Genomic DNA, 21,574 nt, shown 5'->3' with positions numbered 1-21,574 from the left:
CCCAGGGACTTGAGTAAATAAAGGAGAGAAACACTGTGAAGGCCCGGTACTTATAAAACTTTATTACAAATAAATAATAATTATCTCATTATATTTGTATGACTATAATTATGTGCTTATAGGAGCAACAGCGTGAGAGCAAGGACACGTAGAGAAGTAGTAGCAGGATTCAAAATGGTCAAATTGAAGCGAGTCTCAGGAGTACTATGCGCCAAGCAAATCCTGATCAAGCTCAAGACAAAATTGTATATACGACAGCAGTGAGACCGGCCATGTTATACTCACTAGAAACAATGGCGTTTTTAAAATTAGGATTAGAAATTATATTTTTGGGGTCCGGCGTCTACGGCTTCTCATGTCCGATATATATGAAATGACGTCCTTCGACGATCACACTTTCTGGGAAGTGGGTAGAAGGAAGCGGAATCATCCTGGAATTTGCCTGGGTAAATTAGGAAAAACCTCACTCCGGATGGCTGGCCTGAAAAGATTGTTATATTTTTCTGAGTGTCACAACAGCGGCGTCGAAGAAGAATATAATTAGGATGGAGATGGAAGAAATGAAGATTCTGAGGTGAATCTGAATGTTGGGTAACAAGGAAGGATCACATTAGGAACGAATACATAAGGGATCACCAAAGGTTACAAAGACTGAGAATGAGGATGCGGAATTGAGATTAAGATGGTTGGACATGTGTTGCGGATAGATGAAGAATACGTCGAAAAAAGGTATCCAAATGAAGGCAGCCGGACCTGGGAGAAGAGGCACGTTTAAAAGAAGATGGCGGGATTTAATGTACCTGAGAGAAAAACGGCTGATGGCCGAAATGACATTAAATTTCGTAGACGACTATAACGAACTCTCATCAAAAACAGCAACCCCATCTGAGTGGGACAAGCTGAGAAAAAAATAAGATGATATAATGAGACTTTAAAGTGTTTTCCTTATCATTTAATGGTTGCATTGGAGTTCAGCGTCCCTCTTAGCACTGAGGCTATATGATATGTAGACCTACAGTTTAAACTGGAATCCAAACCACCGTAACGCCTTTAAATTTCGAAGCTCTTTCACCGGGAACTCGTGAACCGAAGACGCGCGTTAGACACCTGACCAACAGGGAGGACTCGTCAGTTAATCGTTTCCTTTTCATGCCAGTCTCCAATTTCTATGTTCTGCTTTCATATTGTATTCTTAGCATTTTAGACAGTGAGAGATCAGTTCATCTTTGGAATAATTCACAAGCTGAACGAGTGAAACATCAAGGTACTCTCGACTGCGATCAGGAATTGCTCACTGCCTATCCTGTTTTCGATTTTCAGTTGGTACCTTTTAAAATCCCTTAAAACTACAAGATTCCCTTCACCGTTTTGTCCTTTCAAAAGAAATAAAAAGAGTTCAGCCTTGTTGCGCTATCTGTTAAGCCATCTGGACATCCCACAAAAATAATTTTCTCAGGATTTAAAGAGTGACTTAATATTGTAATGACAAAAGCTAGTTTTAAAATGTTAGCCGTCAAAAAGTAATAAATTAGTTTACTGCTAATCCACTCCTGAATTCACAGTTTGGACGTTATTCACTATAAAATCTGTAGTATTCTAGGCATACACATGTCGAGGAGAGAACAGAAAAGCAACTGCCCTTTTTCGATTTGCCTAGAAGTGCATTAAAAGAAAACTTTCAATCTTTATCAATCTACATTAATAGCAACAAAATTTAGAAAAATGTACTTACCGGTTCTATAATATCCAAAAGACATTGTTTTAGAAGGTGGTCTTCTGCCATTCCATATGGCAAACAGACTGACTAGAAACCCTATTAAATCCGACATTAGATGAGCAGCATCAGTCATAACAGCCAAGCTGCCAGCAAGATAGCCACCCACAATCTCAGCAACCTTCAGGTTAAAAAGAGAGATAAAGGTAACGGATTAAGTATTATTATTACTACGTTAAGAAGAAGAAAATATTAAGACGCTTATTTGCTAACGTTGCTGACAATTCTACATAAATTTGTAGTTACTTTCCTAACGACTCGCATCTTCCATACTCTTGATCAACAATAAAATCTTTCATTTAACATCCCACGATTACACCTTTTATGCTAAAATGAGGTAGAGGATTAATGGAAATGAATGTTAATGAAATAATTTACTGGAATGAAAATGTGAGAGAACTCAAGAGGAAGCTCATAAGACGATTTTGTCTACTATAAACTTACATGACCTGAGATTGAAGCAAGGATTTCTCTCAACAGAGGTCAGCACTCTACTACTGAGGCATCGAATTCTCATATACCCTTCAATACTCAAGATCTTACAATGAAGTCATCATACACCTGTAGTACGATCGCCTATACCATGATACATAATATTAATTTTACATTTCGTTTAAACTTAGTGCAATAATTATAAAACAGTAACAATGTTTACTTTTGAAAAGAGTTTCGTTACTAAAACTCCTTTATATATTTACTACGTCTGTTCGTCCGGGAGAAAAAAAAAGTCTTGAGAACTATTTGATCAATCATCATCAAATTTGGTCAGAATTTAGAGCGTAAAAAGTTAGAAATCGAGTTATTTCTTGGACCCGATAATCAAACCAGAACTAGTGGAAAATTAAACATTTCCGGTTTTAACGTTGATCGCTGTAGAGCAAATACGATTATAGATACACAGAGGTTGTTCTCTGCAACTAAGGGTTCCAAGAATACATTACATTTCCATCCTTACCTTCCTACTGAAACCGAAATGGTTAAAATCCACCGATTTCAATAAAGGTCTACATAGTGGAAGAACGATAACAAAATTGCGAGAAACTTTTTTTTTTTTTTTTTTGAACAGTTATTTAGCACCGGTATAGGTAGTATCTCTTCTCTTAACCCTCTATTCCAAACGGAAATGACAGAAATCGACCACTTCCAATTTCAATATTGATCACCATTTTGTGAGAATCGTAAGAGACAGGGAGAAGCTGTTTTCTGCAATCAATTAAGCGTCATAATATAATACGTATCATTTCCGTTCTTTCTATTAAAACAGAAGTGGAAGAATGATCCACTTCTGGTTTTAATGTTGATCGCCATAGAATAAAAACTGAAATAGATAGCGAGAAGCAACTTTCTGTAAACAATTAAGTGTCCCAAGAATATACTTTATCTTCACTATTAATATACCTACTAAAACCAGAAGTGGCAGAAATCAAACACTTTAGGTTTAACGTTGATTGCTATAGACTAAAAAATGTAATAGATAGAGAGAAAGAGAGAGAAGTGGGTTCTTTCAATCGATTAAATGCCCCAGGAATACATTTCATTTCAATTCTCAAGTCTCTATTAAAACCGGAAGTGGTAGAAATTCACTACGACTTCTGATTTCAATATTGCTCTACATAGAGCGAAAACGATACTTCAGTTTCAACGTTGATTGTTATAGAGTGAAAACGGTATTAGATAGCGAGTAGTAGTTCCTTGCAATTGATTAAGCGCCCCAATAATATATATACTTCATTTCCACTAACTTCTATACTAAAGCCGGAAGGTTATAAATCTACTACTACTGCCGCTTTCAATAATAACTGATAAATTATCACGCCATACAAACCAAACATCTTCACGTGGCGTACTTGAGACACTACTACTTGTTCAATTGAATGATGGTTCCAATTTTACAGGGTTTGAAACTTTCAACCATCTTTTACTTCCCGCACATCCAAAACAATAAATTACTTACAAATAAACAAATTAACCATTTTTAAGATGTTTGATTCTCATGAATAAGAGTAGAAAATTTCAAAGAAATCTTGTATCTCTCGGTTGAACATCATCTTGTTTATCCTTAATGCCTTGCAAATCGTAACGTTTAGGTGTAAACATACCAGACTATCATTATTTTAAGATAAGTGGTTTACTTTGTGCCTCCGGGTTTGTTGTTTTAATTGAATTGTTCCTTTCTCTCTGGGAACATCGTCAGCACCATTTTTATTACTGTATCACTGGATTCTTACTTCAATATATATATATATATATTTTAAAAGAACAATTAGTGCAAATGATGCTGATGACCTTCCCAAGAAGGAAGGGACTATTCAATTAAAGTAACAAAAACAGAGAGACAAGGTAAAACATTTTTCTTACGAATACATGCCCTATAGCTTTTGTAAGTAGACCTTTATTATTTTACTTTACATATTTTCCGCTTTTAAACTGTAGTCACATTTGTTTGACCACCTTTATTGCAAAGAATGATCATGTATAGTCATCGTCAAAAGCCTGTTCACATTATTGATGGTTCAGAATTTTCCAAATAAAAGACACTGTGTCCATAAAACCAAGTTTATTTGATTCGGTTTTGTAAACAAACAACGTTCATATGAGGGTACGAAAATTCATAATCTTGTTGCCATCAAGACAAATTTACTGAGGAAAAATGCTTGGCAACAAACAGATAACTAATTAACAGACACTAACGTCACGCTTTGTTTGACGGTGCATCGCTTCAACGAACAGGACGGTAGCCCACCTCCTTCATATCTATGGTTTTTAGTGTAAGATTGCGGTAAAGAAACCATTCCTTCACACAAGAAACCTAACAAAAAGATACTTCTAGAATAAAAATAAAATAAAAAAGAAATAAAATAAGGACAGCAACGATGAAGAATAGAAGAGGGCACTTTGGACTGACGAATCTAAATTCCAACTTTACGTCTTACAATAACAGAAATGTGCATTGTCGTCTCGAAAAGCTTTCACCCCGATCGTGTAATTCTTATAGCAAGGAATAGAGAAGGTAGTGTCACTGTTTCGGAATGCTTTACAGAGAACCTAGTTGATGATTTAGCTAATGGAATAATTGACAAAAACATGTTTCACAAAGTTTAAATGAGGCATGGAATTCCTTCAGGAACGTGGATTTGGGGCAGTAAATTTTATTTATTTATTTTGAAAATTCTGAAAAATCAGTAGTGTGCTCACAGACTTTTTACTGATTGTATACTGAAGTGCATCGAAGCTTTACTCTGGTAAAATGCAAAAGACTGAGATTAACAAGTTTTAATAAAATCAGATTTTTTTCTCTCTTTTTGTGTTGGTATTGACATAGAATGACATCTTACGAAAAGAAAGATATGAAATATATAGTTATTACTACTCAATGAATAAGAAGATAAAATTAGGTAAGTAATTTATACAATTGTTTCCCAATCTAAATTTTTACTTACAAATTTTCTTTTACTTTCCAGAAGCTTTTTCTCAGGTATCAACAATGGTGTAGAGACAGATAAAACAATATAGTAATAGTCATAGAAAAACTACCACAGAAACACAGTTAAAAGAAACAGAGGAAAATAGTTACAGAAATTGTTCATTATCAGTAAGCCTTTATACCTTGATCGTAAGAATTTTAATATCTGTTTGTGCTCTCCATCCTTTGTTTCTCTTTCCCCTAAACAATTTTAGGTAATTAAAAATATTCCTTGAAATTAAATGAAAATTTATGATTGATAGGGAGCAAACAACGTAAGTTCTTTATACATTAACTCAGCACCTTCCTAGAATGAACGACAATAATTTTTCTATTAACCTTTATTTATAAGAGTGCTTCAGGAAGAAACTTTCTCTACAACTTGTAAAATTACATTTTACATTGCTATTCTAAAGAATAACTTAAGGATATAAAAATATTTAAAAGATTCAGAATAACTAGCTTCGAATTTTGCAGCTTCTTTTCTTCTTCTTTTTTTTTTAATTTAAAGAAAGAAAGGGGTTTGAAAAGTTGAGAGAGATTTGAACTTTCATTGTATAATGCTTCAATATAAACAAAAAATGAGCAGTTTATTGTACCACAAGGATTCTGCTCACATTATAACCACCATAATTTTTTTTTAGGTTTTGCTTCACGCTACTTTTATTGGCAAAAGTAGCCGGTAAAACTAATTTCGATGCTCAAATCAAGGAGTTTAAAATCGGGTCCACATGATTTTACATCTTTAACCAACAGATTTTAATAGTGCATTGAATTTACTTATTTTCTCCTTCGAAGAATTTCAACTTAACTATGAGTTTTTACAGAAGGAAAGAACATATTACCATATCTGAACTACGACACAAAGCATAAAATGTTTTCTAGATAATCAATAAGCATCCTATAGCTTCCATAAATAGATATTTGTAGTATAATTTATAAATGTTTGTAATAGTGATAATAAATGATTATTAACAGTTTTATCGAGATTTGTATCTTTTCATAATTTCATTGTGTGTTCTAATTAAATTACATCTATTTGTGTTTAACTCGTGCGTATGTAGAACTGGCCGTATTTCTTTCCCCCTGCAATCTGGATTTATGCACGACTTCTGTACCTTTAATTATGTATTGACTCTTTCCCAAATATTTCGAGGCTGGATTATGGCTGTACAGCAATTCTTAGACTGTCTTTATTAGACGATGGGTCAATGGTACAGTATTCACCTCTCGGGCAGAAGGCTCCTAGTTCGTTCCTAGTTCATGTGACTTTATGGTGGACAACATTGTGCCCGTGGGTTTTTTTCGCGAATCATCATTCACTTTTATTGATCATCTGTCTCCATTTGCCTGAAGATGTAAGATGAGACGTCAAAATTAACCACATAATCAAAACAAAAAAATTAATATGAAGAAATATTTATAGTAATTTAATAATTTCGTGTACGTCTAAATTTGTCATCTTCCTAGATTAAAACCATGCTTGTGTACAGAAATTAACTAATGGAATGGACATTAAATTGCACATGTCAGCGATGTCTATAACAGATGTTATTTTTACGTTATTTGCATTCACCAACGAAATAATTTCAGTTGTAAGTTCGAGTACCATTATCATGAATTTGGATTTTGATGTAGGAACGTGATCACCAATTTTGCAAGTCTATATGCGGATGACTTCCATATGATACAATTAAGCGCAACACTATGTCATATTTGTATACCTGTGGAAAACTCTTTGTAATTGGAAGAGATGACGCATATATTTGAACTTGTTAAGTCTGTTCTTTTATTCATCCACTCAAAGGAATCCATTAGTTCATTACCTTTCTGATGATTTCTAATAATGGATTATGTCATATTTTCCTACATTTTGTATTTTTTCTATATGATTCTTTGTGCGTAACTGTAGATTTACTTCCTTATCTACTTTCAAACAACAATATTTATTATTAGCTTAACCAAATGTTGAATTATTTTCCCCCCCCTCATTTATGAATTCATTGGTATACTGAAAACGATAGGACATTATATTACTATTAATAATTTCCCTTTACGATTTCGTATTAAAACAATTATTTCCTTTTTCTCCAGAAAACGTCTGCCTATTAAATTTTCGTAAGACAAGTGCACGGCTCATGCTCAGTATGGTACTTTTTCCCCCTAACATTTCTGTCTGTGATTTTTCTCATTGGTTCACGTGGTTTCCTCACTTATGCAATTTCCTTGTATAAACCTATGAATTTCTTTTAGTTTAAGGTTGTCATTTTTGACGAATATTTTGATATAAACTATTAACGATAATGTAACACGAAAAATATTCTAACTGTATCCAAATCTTACACAATAGCTTGTTCAGTGCGTAAAGAGTTGCATCTTTTTCATTTATGACTTCATGAGTAACCTTTCCTCATATATGTAAATAATTCGTTCGGTTTCATAGACTGAACCAGTATTTTAGATGAGGAAGTTTGGTAACAAAATTCTGAGGCAGATATATTGTGAGATAAAAAATGATTGATTCCCCTATATAACTTTGATAATTATTTGGATTATCTCAGATTGATTTATAAAGACGACACATGAAAAATGAGTAAGTACTTTTTATAGTATAGATAAGTACTTTGGGTTGCAATATATCGTCGATCCAATGCCAAAACCGCGAATGTGCTAAATTTGACTTTTGAGTTATAAGCATTTTAATATTCAACTACCCCGAAATGTTAGTATACAGACTTAGGTACATGTTTTAGGAATTGACGATAACTTCTAATATACTCATATTTCACAAATGAGACTTTGGTATTGGAATCTGCGTGCCCCAAGTAACATGAAACTGCACTTACGTGAAAATAGCAAAATTTTGCACATTCGTGGTTTTGGCATCAGACCGACGATATCCTGTTCGTTACCCAATTATAATTAGCACCTTTTGGCATTCAAATTATCGGTTCTCTTACATTTATGCTGGTCAGTTTGCACTCGGAACTATAAAGTTTCGGTTGAGTTTAAAATGTCTCTCAGCTTCCTGTCATTCTGAAAGGCAAATCTCTCTATATCTACAATATAATTGGGCCAGAAGGAAAACAGTATGAAACGGTACACTGCTCTTGTTAAAATTACACATAATACTGTACATAGGGGAGACCGGGGTAATCAGAGACACGGCCAAAAAATATCCTAAATATCAAATAAAAATTATATATATATATATATATATATATATATATATATATATATATATAAAATAAGTAATGGCAACGTTAATACCTTTACCTTCCTACCCCACCTGTACTTATGAACTAATATGAGTTTTTATATTGTTGTCACACTTTGCAAAAACATCTTCACTTTGAACTTACCATGAAAGTTCGTGACTTTTAAAATAAAATTTTATTGTGAAAAGTGAGTTACAAACGTGGAAATGACTGTTACGTAACTTTGTGACTAAGATTATGAAGATTGATGTGAAATTTTGAAAAATGCTGAAACATTGCATTTTAGGTCAACTGAGGGCATGTCTCTTATTAGCCCTTTCAGAAATTTTGAAGGGGTAATAAGAGACAGCTGTCTCTTATTACCCCACTTCAACTTCATGCTTATTTAGCGCATGTGACGAGTATAACCTGCTAGTTTTTTGTATATAGAAAGTAAATAGGAAAATTCCTACTCTGGCAATCCAGTCAGAGTCTGTACATAGATAGTGACAGCGGAAAATATGCTTTGAATCAACTAATTTCATCATCAACTGGCGAAAGTTTGCCAGAAGAAAATGATCCAACCAGAGCAGAATCTTGCTTAGAAATGTATTACACTGTTTACTACGTTTTTGACTGGTATGTTGGAAGGGATATTGGTTTCCCAGATGAAGAACCGTGTAAGGTTAAATTTTTGAAAAAAAAAAAAAAAAAAAAAAAAAAAAAAAAAAAAAAAAAAAAAAAAAACCTAAATGATTTCAATTGGCCTGCCTATGATGATATTCAAACAGTGATATCCAAATTTGTGTTTTATGGATCTATCAAACTAGATGGAAATGGGCCATTCCAGATTTCCAGAGGATAGCTCCAAAAATTTGTTGTGTTTATAGCAAAGTGAAAAAGGGCTTTTGAAACCAAAAGAGAAAGATTAAATATCCTCCTCTTTGGTAGACCTAGGTGTTTGTAGGACTATTCTAAACATTTGTTAAACTCATGCCTATATGCCAACAGTTCATTTTGGCCTATACCTTTTTCCTATGTTTAAGTGGTCCAGCCTTAGATAATTAAACGGCGTGACAAACATCTTGGCATTTGAAGGCGGCGCTCCAAGTTCCCTTTAAATGCTGCTAGCAAATGAGGCTAGCGGTATTGCCACGTTTATTTTGCACACATCCACGTCTATCCCCTGGCAACTGATCGTGCTGTAGTTTGTCTGCTTACCCATAGCCACACTCCTTTACCACTTGGCAACGTCGCGCCAGAGCTTGTATTTTATTCGTTTAGCTGAAATGCCAAGATGTTTGTCACAGGCCTTACCTGCTATAATTATGTTACACTGAAGCTTAAATTACATTTATGAGTTTTTTAAATGTTAACTTGGAGTTTACATAGGATAGCATAACATTTCCAAACTCTTTGGTACATTTTTCATTGGTTCGTTCGACTGTACATCGTAAAAGGTTTAATACTCATCTTACATATTTTTTCGAAAATGTAGTTTTTTACATAGGCTACATTTTACAAAAAAATTTGATCAACAATAGGTTTACAACATTTTTCAATGTTCTCTTTTTGTATGATTACAATTTAATAGCTTTTTCAATCCACCTAAGTTAGCTAAAACTATTTTTTCAAATGCAGTGTTTTTTCTTTATTGAGAATTTAGGCATTTTTTTTGTTCATTTTCTACATTCTCCAGAAAATTTCTTGTCAGCATTCCTTTTTTACTTGGTAGTATGAGTTTTGTCCATGATGTATCTAGATTACGTAAAACTCAACTAAACTTTGTTTTAATTGTTTTTGATATTTAATACTCAGGCAACTAAATTTTCCGAACGAACTATTTAATTTCATTTTTTAAATCTTGATATTTCGTGAACATATGTACATATTTCTAATCTGAAGAAAAGTAAATTGTTCAGAATTGTCTGAAGATGCTTCTCAAAACTATTACTCATTTTCTATTTTATTTGCATGAGTAGTGAGAGCCCTGTCTCTTATTACCCCTTAATAATACTGGGATAATAAGATACACTGACTTTAGCAGAACTTTTCGTAACTTCTTTTTTGGCATGAAAAAGCAACTGGAAAAATGTGTTAATACATCAGTAGGTTTAATTTTTTTTTTTTAGTACAATCACATGTATTTTTTTCTAGTTCCTCAAGAAATCAATACAAGTACTAGATTTTTTTTTTTTTTTTGTCTCTTATTAACCCGGCCTCCCCTACTTAAGAAATAAAGTACAAACAGATTTTTGTAAGATGGATGGATTTTTCTCAATTTTGTCGAATAGATTACATACCATAAAGATAAGGCACATAAATGTGGCTGCAATCAACTGCCTTTTCGCAGTTTTATTATGTGGTTGAGACATTTGCGTATGACAATGATCCTCATCCATAACCTCCAATGCTGACACAACAGTTCCTCCGAATTCATCCTGCAGGGAGGAAAAGTAAAACAAAATAAATACATTACTTCCTTCATTCAACAGTTTACACAAATAAAACATTATTCAATGTTTACTTGTAATACGCATACAAATCTACATGCCACCACCGCCGTACACTGAATTTCCCTATAACGTTCATATAAATTGATCTTGTATCGTATAAAACGCACATATGCAGTAAGATTTTGGTAATTTCATGCAATCAAGTTTTATTCCTACCTATAAATGAATAAGAAGTCCTGAAGCTTTACACATTTTAATACTCATAATGATCGAGTAATACTGGCGAGATCTATTAGCAGTAGAGCATTATCAACATTCCTAACAACCTCATTATGTATGATTTTGATTTCACAATATTACCTTAGAAAAACAAGAGCTAGTTTAACGTCCAGAATTCTTCCCACGCGTGCAAGCCTAGGTGTCATAATGTTTCCTGAATAATAAGTAAATTATTTATTTAGTTAGTTTTAGGGAAACAATTGGTGGAAACAAGCAGATTAGAGGCATATATATATATATATATATATATATATATATATATATATATATATATATATATATATATATATATATATATATAAAAGAGTTTTAAAATTTTTTAGAGCATTTCTTGCGTAGGAATTTGCGAAACAAACTGAAATTTGTGTCGCAATACTTTCTTTTACATCATTTTCGGCAGCAATGGAATCGGACCGGTGTTAATTTCCTAACTCATACTTTATCCAAACGCCGCCACGTGGCAAAACAATATTTCTGGGTCAATGCTATGAAATAAATATGCAGACATGTCATTTACGAACCCTTTACCAGAGCTTGAACAGACGGACAAAGGGGGTTAAGCCAAAGTCCCATGCTTTTGCAAGTAATGTTATTTCCGAAAATTAAGCTGAGATCTTGCATTTCGATAGTCCACCGTGGAGTTTTTTTTCCATATGCTATAAAATGTCGAAGTGGACATGGTACTTTTGTCATCAATCCTACAACCAATCACAAAGTAATATGGTGCATGATCCATAGTGGTTTTATACGTGTTACTGAAGAACTCAAGAGACACTTATAGGAAACATAGGATTTTTAGAGGGAAGATTTATCATAACTATATGAGAGATCAAAATAGAACTCTTCTCTCAAGCAGGAATTAAAACACTATGCTGTTTTTGTCGCCAAAATAGCTCACTTCGGTTTTTAAACTTGTAGCTAATTAATTCTTGATTGTTTATCTTGTTCTGCGTAACTGTGTTATGTAAATTCTTCTTTTTCTTTAGGTACATACATACATACATACATATACCGGTATATATTACATAGCGTTAGCCTTCAAACGTACTTGAAGACACTTTTGTCTTCTAACAGGTTCTTCAAAGGGAGAACTATTTGAACGATATTTTTTGTCCTTCGTAATTTAAAAATTATAAACAAAGCAGTCAGTTGGCGGCCATCGGCCAGCGCTTCTACATAAAAGAAAGAACGATAGTTGGAGAGAGAAATTTTTGCTTGCCATCGTAAGAAGTAGATGGTTTTCGGTTTCCTTCTGTGAAAAAGGGGCTGCCTATTTCTTAAATTCCATCTTTTTTCCCCGTCGAAAGAACAGCTGAGAGTTTAATGGTGCAACGAGAGGATTGTGTAGCTGGAAATGCAAAAGTAGTTGGAAGTCTCAAATTTTAAAGATTTCCGAACTGCGTCTCTATTCGAGAAAGAGAGAGAGAGAGAGACTGGGCGTGATAGAGGTTAAATTTTTCGCAGTCTTGGTTTCAATCACGGGTCGTTGTGCAGCACACCGTAATTGAAAGGTGCGAAGGGTAATGCGAATGAAGCCAGTAAACCGTGTTTCCCTTTTGAATACGAGACCCCAGTTAACATGGACATATCATCTTTTTAATTCAGGTATATTACGTGGTCATACTGATAAAATTTGTTATGTAGTTGATATTATTTCCACTGTGTTGTTACAACTAACCATGTGAAGTATGATTTAAGCTGATGTTTGACCCTGACTATGGATACTCGATTAAATAACCGAAGTACCCGATGTGGAATGCCACTGTCTACACAGGCATACGAAGAATGTTAGTTATTACTACATATGTTCTTTGCATATTGTAACTCACTATTAAGAAGCAATAGATTTATTAAAGTGGAATAAAGATTTAATTGCAGACAAGTGAATCCACTGTTATGTATAACAGTGAATGAGATACCAGAAGAACATACAAACTGACGGCAAATGACATTAAAAGTAGCATATTATAATATGTGTATTGTATATATATTATCAGTCACAAAAAGAGTGAATGTTTTTCGCGGATAGTATCTTTTGCCCCTTACTCTGAGAATGAAATCGGTACACGCACCTTTCTACCATCTCGCGATTTAATTAAATGTTTTAAAAGCCCAATCCCTAACTAAATCGATAAATGCATGATCTTTCTCTTAGTAGTTCACACAAGACACTATAGAAATATGGTAAAACTTAATAAAAAGAAGATACATCTACGTCCTTTCATGGCGTGAAACTTACGGTCACTGCCATATATTTACTGAGTAGATGACTTATGTTATTTTATTCCGTAGGTCATTAGAGCCGAGCAGGATTCCTATTCCTCCAACCCGCGTTCGAATCTTCGTCCTGCTCGGTTTTTATTTATTTATTTTTTTATTGATCAGGTAGGACTATAGTAAAAAGAAAAATATGGTTATAGTTTAAGATGTGATTTGATGTTCTGCAACTTCCTATTTATTTATTTATTTATTTTTATTTATTTTTTTTTTCAAGCGAAGAAGATGAAGTTGAATTTTACAAGCGTAAATCTGTTGTAGATTCTACCATTAATAAAAACTATGAATAAGTTTACAGCTGAAAAATGAATTGAATTCCCTTCAATTGTAGTCCATAATTAGCTGTAGTCAAGGAGATGGACTTCAGTTGTTTTGCGTGTGGTCAGCACACTGGTTTCCACCACCTTTATTTCTGGGACTAAATATAACTAAAATTATTTCTTGTTTAGTTATAAAATACTCACCTTTAGTTCTTAAAAAAATAGAGAGCACAATTCAAAATGTCACTATGCTATTAGATTTCATTATATAAAGAAATAAAAAAAATAATAATATAATACATTTATACTTGAAAATGTCGAAGATAATATGACAAATATTATGAACAATTTTGTAATAAAATTAAGAAATGGTTTATAATAAAATAAATTGCAATGAAATGCACGGTATATGAAGTTGGGCATATCAAAACCGAACTATACTTTCTGTGGGGGTAAACAGTGTTTTCTAACAAAAGAAATGTCAGTATATAGAGTTTTTAATATAGTAAAGGTATAAAATTCAGGGGGTCAGCATAATGAACTTTATATCACACCTCCCTTACAAGTGCGAAAGCTACCTGAGAATGGAACATAGGACCTACTATTTCCATGCGCTCTGAACTACGATCGGGATGCAGTTCGCAGACTATTGAGCAATGATTACGAAATATTGTGCAATACACACTGTCAGAACTCTCCATAATTCATTCGGTACCTTCCAGGAGAACATCATTCTATACAGAAATAAGAGCGTGCAAACTTCAGGACAGAGTTGGCAAAAACCATGGCTATTGAAAGAAACAAAAAACCTTTTCTTTTGGTTTAAATAATTTTCTCTATGTATTTACATCACATATGGACAGAAATAAGTTTGTTTCGCCTTGGTGTCATTATGCAACAACCAGGTTATGCTGGAAAGGATCACATAAGCTTAAACAGGGTGTCTACTAAAATTCCAAGATGAAATTTCGTGACTTTTTTTTTTCTCTAGCAAACCATTAAATTTAGTAACATTCTCAAGAGCGAATTTGGGTGCGACTTGGGCCGAATTTTCATGTACGCGACAGAAGCGTGCTTTGCTTGCGATTTGGTAGCGTCTAAAGCCAACCATTGACATTTTTGGTGGTGAATTTTGACGTTTTATAGAACAAAACTTTCTAATCTATGCTTATATTTGTAGATTAAAAAAAAAAAAAAAGAAACTAAATTTCGTTATTTTTTCTACACTTTCATGAATTTCGTTACTTTTTCTACAGTTTCATGACCGTCTTCTGATTTCGTGACTTTTTCATGACTTTCTGATCGATAGACACCCTGTTAAATCGAAATACGTTAAATCGAAATACAAACGTATTTTCGGCTTACATCCGAGAGAAATTATCCTCCATTTGAACACGAAACCGGGACTAATTGGGCATAAATGCGATACGTCTGCCGACTCACTCACTAAGGACTCCTGATAAAAATACGGTGTACTGATCTTTACATACTTGTTAATATGATCGTCAAGAGTCATTTCAGAAGAACAAAATGATAAACAGTTGCACAAGTGAAATAATTATACAGAATTACATATGGACAATTTCAAAGTACTGCAGAGTGCAGAAGAATTAATTTAGTCCAAGTTAGTTCACTACGACTTTTATTAGTCCAAGTTAAAGAAATACAACTACTTAATTTGTGTATCACTAAGAAAAGTGAATAAAGATACAAATTATTTGAGTCCACTTTGGCTCTGATCCATCTATACATAAATAGATACCAAAGACTTCTGATTTCAATAAATGCTTATCGCGGGGTTTTTTATGACACTACTCACAAAAGTACGGCATTTCGATGTATTTTATCAATAGTAAACATTATTAAACGAAACAATATTTAGAATTTTCTTCGATTGCAATTGCAAAACACTAATAACAAACTATAAAAAATCACAAAAGAAACATTCATAAAATTATATATAAAAAAAAAAAAAAAGTTGCTTTTGTAGTATAATCTCTTTGAGTAATGAATGGGAAATTTAGGTCTAAATATAGTACGTATAATATACTTGGGTGAAACGTGATAACCCATAAATGTGTGTTTATCAAGATTTTACGAACACTTATCCTTTTACGAACATCTTTCGGTCTTTGGTTTAAACCAGTTTTTTTTTTTTTTTTTTTTTTTTTTTAAAGAATAAAAAAATATAGCTGGTTTAAACCAGCCAACCCTGCTTCAGGAAGGAAGCTATTATACAGGGAGAAGATACTGTTCTAAAATTCTTCGAAATTACTCGAAAAAAAGAATGGTTAACTAGAAGATTATCGAAAAAAATCGCTTTCAACAAGAAGATTAAATGAAAGTGAACACGAAGACTTATAGGATGTGCTGAAGGCCTCGGTAAATAAGAAAAATAAATAAATAAATAAAAATAAAAAAGTACAACAATGACTCTATATATGACTGTTAAAAGAATTTAAAATTTTTTATAACAATGAATATATATATGACGGTTAAAGAATTTAAACTCTGTTATAACAACATTTATATATATGTCTGTATTTTCATTAATTTCGATCGTGTCTGAAGAAGGATATGCTAGATATCCGAAACAGTAACAAATTATAATTTAAAATAAAGTAAAGTTTTAAGCTTTGGTCAGTGTCTCTTTTGTTAAAAGAAGGTTAAGTGCATACATAGGTATTAGCAAGAAAATATGACATGCGTCCGCAGATTTCTGGCGTCCTTGAGCACACACTGACCTAATTTGTGATTAACAAGCAACCCCCTTGTGCAGCATACCAACTAGCCCATCGGACGGGAAAAAATGGCCATTTACCTTGATACGCCCTTGTAATTTCTAAAGCAATAGGTTGCAAATGTCGGCAGGGAGCCATTGTTCGACATACTGTACTCTGTGATATCACCAAGTTAACAATATTACCAATCTAAGCCAACACAGTTAATTTTTTCAAATGGCATTACGTCATGTTATTACATATTTCAAATCTAGATATTAAATGAAAATTCACAATACCATATTTATTATTATCATTCAGTGTTGCAAATTAAGGATGTTACAGTGTCACAAACATCCAAATCTTAGTCTCCCCTATAGCAGCAATAACGCAAGTGAGACACCAGGGCAATGCACATACGAAGTACTTTGGGGACTAATACTATGGTCATGATATCACGGGTTACGAATGAATAAGAACAAAGATACAAGGGATTGAAAATGTGACTTTTTACGAAAGTTTCTTACTTCGAAAACCTACTTAGATGGCTTTCAATAGTTATGAAGATCATTATGCCGTTCACGACTATTACATACCTCTAAACGTTCTGAAAATACTTTAAATGACGTTAAAGTTTCCAACACTGTTTACGTAACTCTAAGAATTTTTTGTAATTATACACGCAAAAAGGATTGTTGTAACGTTATAGAAGCAAAGTAATCAAAAATTGTTAAAAGTTCCCACTAATACATACTTTTAAGCAATATATCGAACTAGAGTCAATTACTCGCTTCCCTGGGTTAAAATTAAAATTAAAAAAAAAAAAAAAAAAAAAAAAAATAGTAGTATCTTCCGTTAATCAGTCACTTTTTACTATCACTGACGCGCTGTCTGATAGACGATGTTTTTTTGTCTTGGATTCTTCAACCAGAAGATATACATTTTCGGGATTTCCAACTCGAATGAATATATTACTGTTGATAATTCTAAATACTTACGTTAATGTTTCCAACAGATAATTTGTTTTAGGCACGAAAGTTGATAATAATAATAATAATAATAATAATAATAATAATAATAATAATTTTATTGTCCTTGAACCAATTATGGCAATAGACAACGTCAAAATATACATCAAAATTACAATATGTTAACTTTCACATTTAATTTGCGTAAAGTATCCATCTAATGAATAAAACGGTCTTTCTATTAGCCAATTGTATAATTTATGTTTAAACACATTCATGGGACTTGAAGATAATTCACTTGGTAACCCATTATACAATTTTATGCCTAGTACATCATAGTTGTTCTTCGACTTATTGGGTCTCTTATATGGTACATCTATGAGTTTATTGTATCTTGTATTGTACGAATGCAAGTTGTATCTGCAATGTAATTCAGGTAGTCTGTTTTTCACAAACAAAATAGCTGTATATATATATATATATATACAAATTTATCACAGTTAATATTCTCAAATTTCTAAATAAAGGTTTACAATGCGCTGTTTGATGTAAATTTGTCATAATTCTAATTACTTTTTTCTGTATTAATAGGATATCACTGATACGTAAAGCATTTCCCCAAAAGAGTATACTGTATGAGACAATACTTTGAAAGAATGCAAAATATGCAGTTCTTACGTAACCATCCGACACATAATGCTTCAGTCTTTTCAGAAGGTAGACAACTCTAGATAATTTACTAGCTATATACTGAATATGTGGTTCCCATGATAACCTACTATCGACATAAATACCCAGAAATTTTACACTATTTGTGATGTCAATATTTGGAACTTCTCTCAAACCGAATAACATGTGTTGTGTTTTACTTCTATTGAGATGAAAACAATTAGCTTCAAAGCACTTACTTGCTTAAGTTAAAACGCTATTTGCCAAGTGAGCAAGGTTATCTACATCGTGGTTTATGTTCACAAAAGTGGAGTCATCAGCATACAATATTGATTGAGCTTGTACAAAACTTGGTAGATCATTGATCATTATGGTAAACAACAGTGGACCAAGCACCGACCCTTGAGGAACGCCACACTTTAGACTTTCCATTTGAGACTGTATACCGTTTGTAAAGACAACTTGCTTTCGGTCTTCCAAATATGTTTGAATTAAGGTCAGTCCAGTGCCATTTATACCGTAACTAGTTAATTTATTCAAGAGTAGACTGTGGTCTACGCAGTCAAAAGCTCTGTTCTTACTTATGTCACAGACATTTTAATACTGAAAAATACAATCACAATGGAATTGCAAGCAAATTGCTCGTCGATACATGTTTTTGACATGAATAATCATTTTTGCGCATATTCACTTCGTGCCTGATCCCTACGGGCGTACTTCCGCGCTGCTCCATCAGCTTCGCTCTACCCTGATGCGGAGTAGATACGATTCCTGCTTATAATGGTCACCTAGCTCAGTTGATGCTTATTTTTCGTATAAATAATTGTTTAACGGTATATCAGTCTGTATGCATATAATTAGTATTCACACAATTATTTCGGCACGCTGCACGAAAGTAAAGAGCGTAGAATGCCTTGCTACGAAAAGTACAAGTTGAGGCATGTTTCTGGCATGAATAATCTTTTGGTAAAACTTCATAATGTCTGCTCGAGTTTGTATCCTTACGCAGACACGAGAAGGCCTATGTTTAGCAGAAGGGGTCCAGCTCTTTTCTCTAAAAAAATATTACAATTTTTGGTAATTTCTGTTCACATTCGGTTAGTTTAGAGTAGATTTTGTTAGGTTAGGCTAGGTTAGTTTAGTTTAGGCAACGTTAGGTTAGTTTAGCTTATGTTAAATTAGTGTAGGGGTCCCGCATAATTTTCCAAATGATAGAAATTCGCTTATTTCTACGGGTTAAGTTCCAAAGTTGGGCGTCCGTTTCTAGCAATTTTTTTAAAATTTACAGGAAAGATATGAATAATTTGATCGTTTGTGTGCTTGATAATATATAAGAGTCTCGAAAAATCTCTTTATTTGTTATATATAAGCGGTTATAAACATGGGACTATACGGCGAGCGGAGGGAACTACTTGGCGCAAAGTAACCGAACAGTTGCATTGTGGGAAAGAAACGAGCATTTATGTTATCAACATGGCGAATGTACAAGGGCAATGAATATAACAGTTTTAACATTAGTGGATCAATACGTTGATAACGAGCAAAATCTTTTAAGTTTGTGAAGAGCACGGATTAATGAACCTAATAACAAATTACAGAAAGTGTGGAAAGGAGATAACAGCGAAAAAATGTGGCGAAAGCGGACGCCCAACTTCGGAATAAATGCCTAAAATTTGGTTACGTTATGGTACGTCTAAGTACTAGTATCATTCATTTCTCCTGTAAATTTTGTGTTATTTACGTGTTTCTGGACCCCTTGTACTAAACATACTCCCACGAGAAATTTACTCCCGATTAGTTTTAACAAAATGGGTGCAAACTTTTTTCTAACCCTAAGCTAACCTGACCCTACTCCACTATACGCTTTTAAAGTGGGTCTACTTCTAAATGTGCAACTGGATTGTGTATCGATAAGTGGGTTTCGAGTTAGGGAAGGCTGGACCCATTTTGTTAAAATTAACGGTGTGTTATTTCTCGTCTGTGTAAGAAAACCAAGAGGAGAAATTTTACCCCTTGGACATTTTAAAATTAGCCAACACAGTGAAAAGTGAACATCGGATGGGTTTGCTCTAATTCAAGGATGTTATAAAGTAATTACTGATTATTTTATAACACCCTTGCCCTAATTACTGATACAAGGGTACTACAGTTGTAGACCTTGAGTGTAAGGGTGAATAATTTACTTGTAAATGTATTAGAAATTAAACCTTTTCCTAAAATCCATTTGGACTTATAGCACCGAAATATGATAAGTTCAAGAAAAATTAAACAAGAAAATCATTCATAGCATTAAGTCAACTACTTACATTTGACAGCAAAGGCACATCCGAACCATCCGAATTTATAACCACTCTTGCCTGTGGAGGATATGCGTTATTCAACAATGGCCCACTGCCATTAGCATTATTATAATCCTGACTTGTTTTACGGGAAATATTTCCACTTCCAGACCGTTGTCTTGATGCGTTTCGAATTTCCGCTTCAAAGCCTGATAGTGCAGATGTGTTCGACAAGGTCCTACATCTCACACAAAATGTTGGTGGTTCCTCAACGTCTTCAATAAGTGACGGTCTTTCATTTATCAACAAAAAATTATCATCATCACCTTGTGCATATGGATTAGCAAAACCTATACACGGAGTAGACATATTACGATCACTAATCAGCTGTGCCATGTTGATACTGAACTGCGGTTTACACTGCACTTGAACCCTTTTGTACTTAGACACTGTAACACGCATTGAAATTACATATTCTTGTGTTTTGTATGTTTTATGTAATTGACAACCACAAGCTGAAGCCAAGCGAATATATTCATTAAGAGTTTCACATGTATTTAAGCAACTGTTGTTTTAAGTAGGTTTCTCAAGTTACACTTGCCACACATACGCATATGCCCATTGAAGGGCCGCCGAAATATATGACCTATTTTTGCTTACTGTGCATGCCGTATGCGCGGCTGGATAGCTTTGCTAGAGACCGCCATATTGCATGTCAAGCGGTTGCACACGGCCCAAGCTTTGGTGAACGGTCGCGGGATATTTGGAAAATCGGATACTTTTCAGGGACCAAGTAAGTATTTCTCTCGTTATTGATCAGACCCATATAAAAACATACTCGTATGTAATTGTTATATTTCACTAATTTTGTAAGTCAAATTGCAAATTAAGCGACGTGAATGTATGTGCACGACCTGTTTTGGGATAGGACGTTAACCTATTAGTTAGATAAATTGTGCACTAATATCTAGCAAACTTTATGCAAGGGTAAATTAAACAAATTTTTTTTTCTGCTTCTCAAGCCATACTATACATGACAACTACAGTAAACGGCATTACTATGAGGTCTTTAAGTGTTGAAAGTGATATATTGATGGCAAAGTTTTGATTTGTGTTCAAGTATATCTTCGAAATTATTTATAGAAATTAAAATATAATCGTGTACAATAAGTCGTGCGAGTGGACGAAAATGTATAGGCGACTTTGTTGTTACGTACAAAACACATAGGCGT

General features: G+C 33.5%; 2 protein-coding genes across 5 annotated transcripts in view; one reads left to right on the top strand and one right to left on the bottom strand.

The window, feature by feature from the left end:
• Positions 1 to 353: 353 nt before the first annotated feature.
• On the bottom strand, positions 354 to 20,999 carry LOC145667643 (uncharacterized). Its single transcript, XM_081735105.1, has 4 exons — positions 20,370 to 20,999; positions 10,738 to 10,875; positions 1,733 to 1,895; positions 354 to 481 (listed from the first exon to the last, which is right to left on the bottom strand). The coding sequence occupies exons 1-4, from the start codon at positions 20,802 to 20,804 to the stop codon at positions 354 to 356; spliced, it is 864 nt and encodes a 287-aa protein (XP_081591231.1). The 5' UTR covers positions 20,805 to 20,999.
• foi (solute carrier family 39 fear-of-intimacy) overlaps positions 20,998 to 21,574 on the top strand; it is a 160,560-nt gene continuing 159,983 nt past the window's right edge. For all 4 annotated transcript variants that reach the window (XM_081735932.1, XM_081735936.1, XM_081735931.1 and 1 more), the window contains exon 1: positions 20,998 to 21,135. The gene's annotated coding sequence lies outside the window, so the exon portion shown is untranslated. The remainder of the gene's footprint in view (positions 21,136 to 21,574) is intronic.

This window comes from Thermobia domestica, chromosome 13, assembly GCF_964235325.1.
Source record: "Thermobia domestica chromosome 13, izTheDome1.hap1.1, whole genome shotgun sequence".
NCBI lineage: Eukaryota > Metazoa > Arthropoda > Insecta > Zygentoma > Lepismatidae > Thermobia > Thermobia domestica.
Note: the sequence above shows the minus strand (reverse complement) of the source record. Positions and strands in the feature narration are given on the sequence as shown.

Coding starts and splice junctions, on each gene's coding strand:
- LOC145667643 (XM_081735105.1), bottom strand. CDS start 20,804: ATGCGTGTTACAGTGTCTAAGTACAAAAGGGTTCAAGTGCAGTGTAAA. Junction 1,896..10,737: donor TTATGTGCCTTATCTTTATG/GTATGTAATCTA, acceptor TTTAACCTGAAG/GTTGCTGAGATTGTGGGTGG. Junction 482..1,732: donor TTTTGGATATTATAGAACCG/GTAAGTACATTT, acceptor CAATCTTTTCAG/GCCAGCCATCCGGAGTGAGG.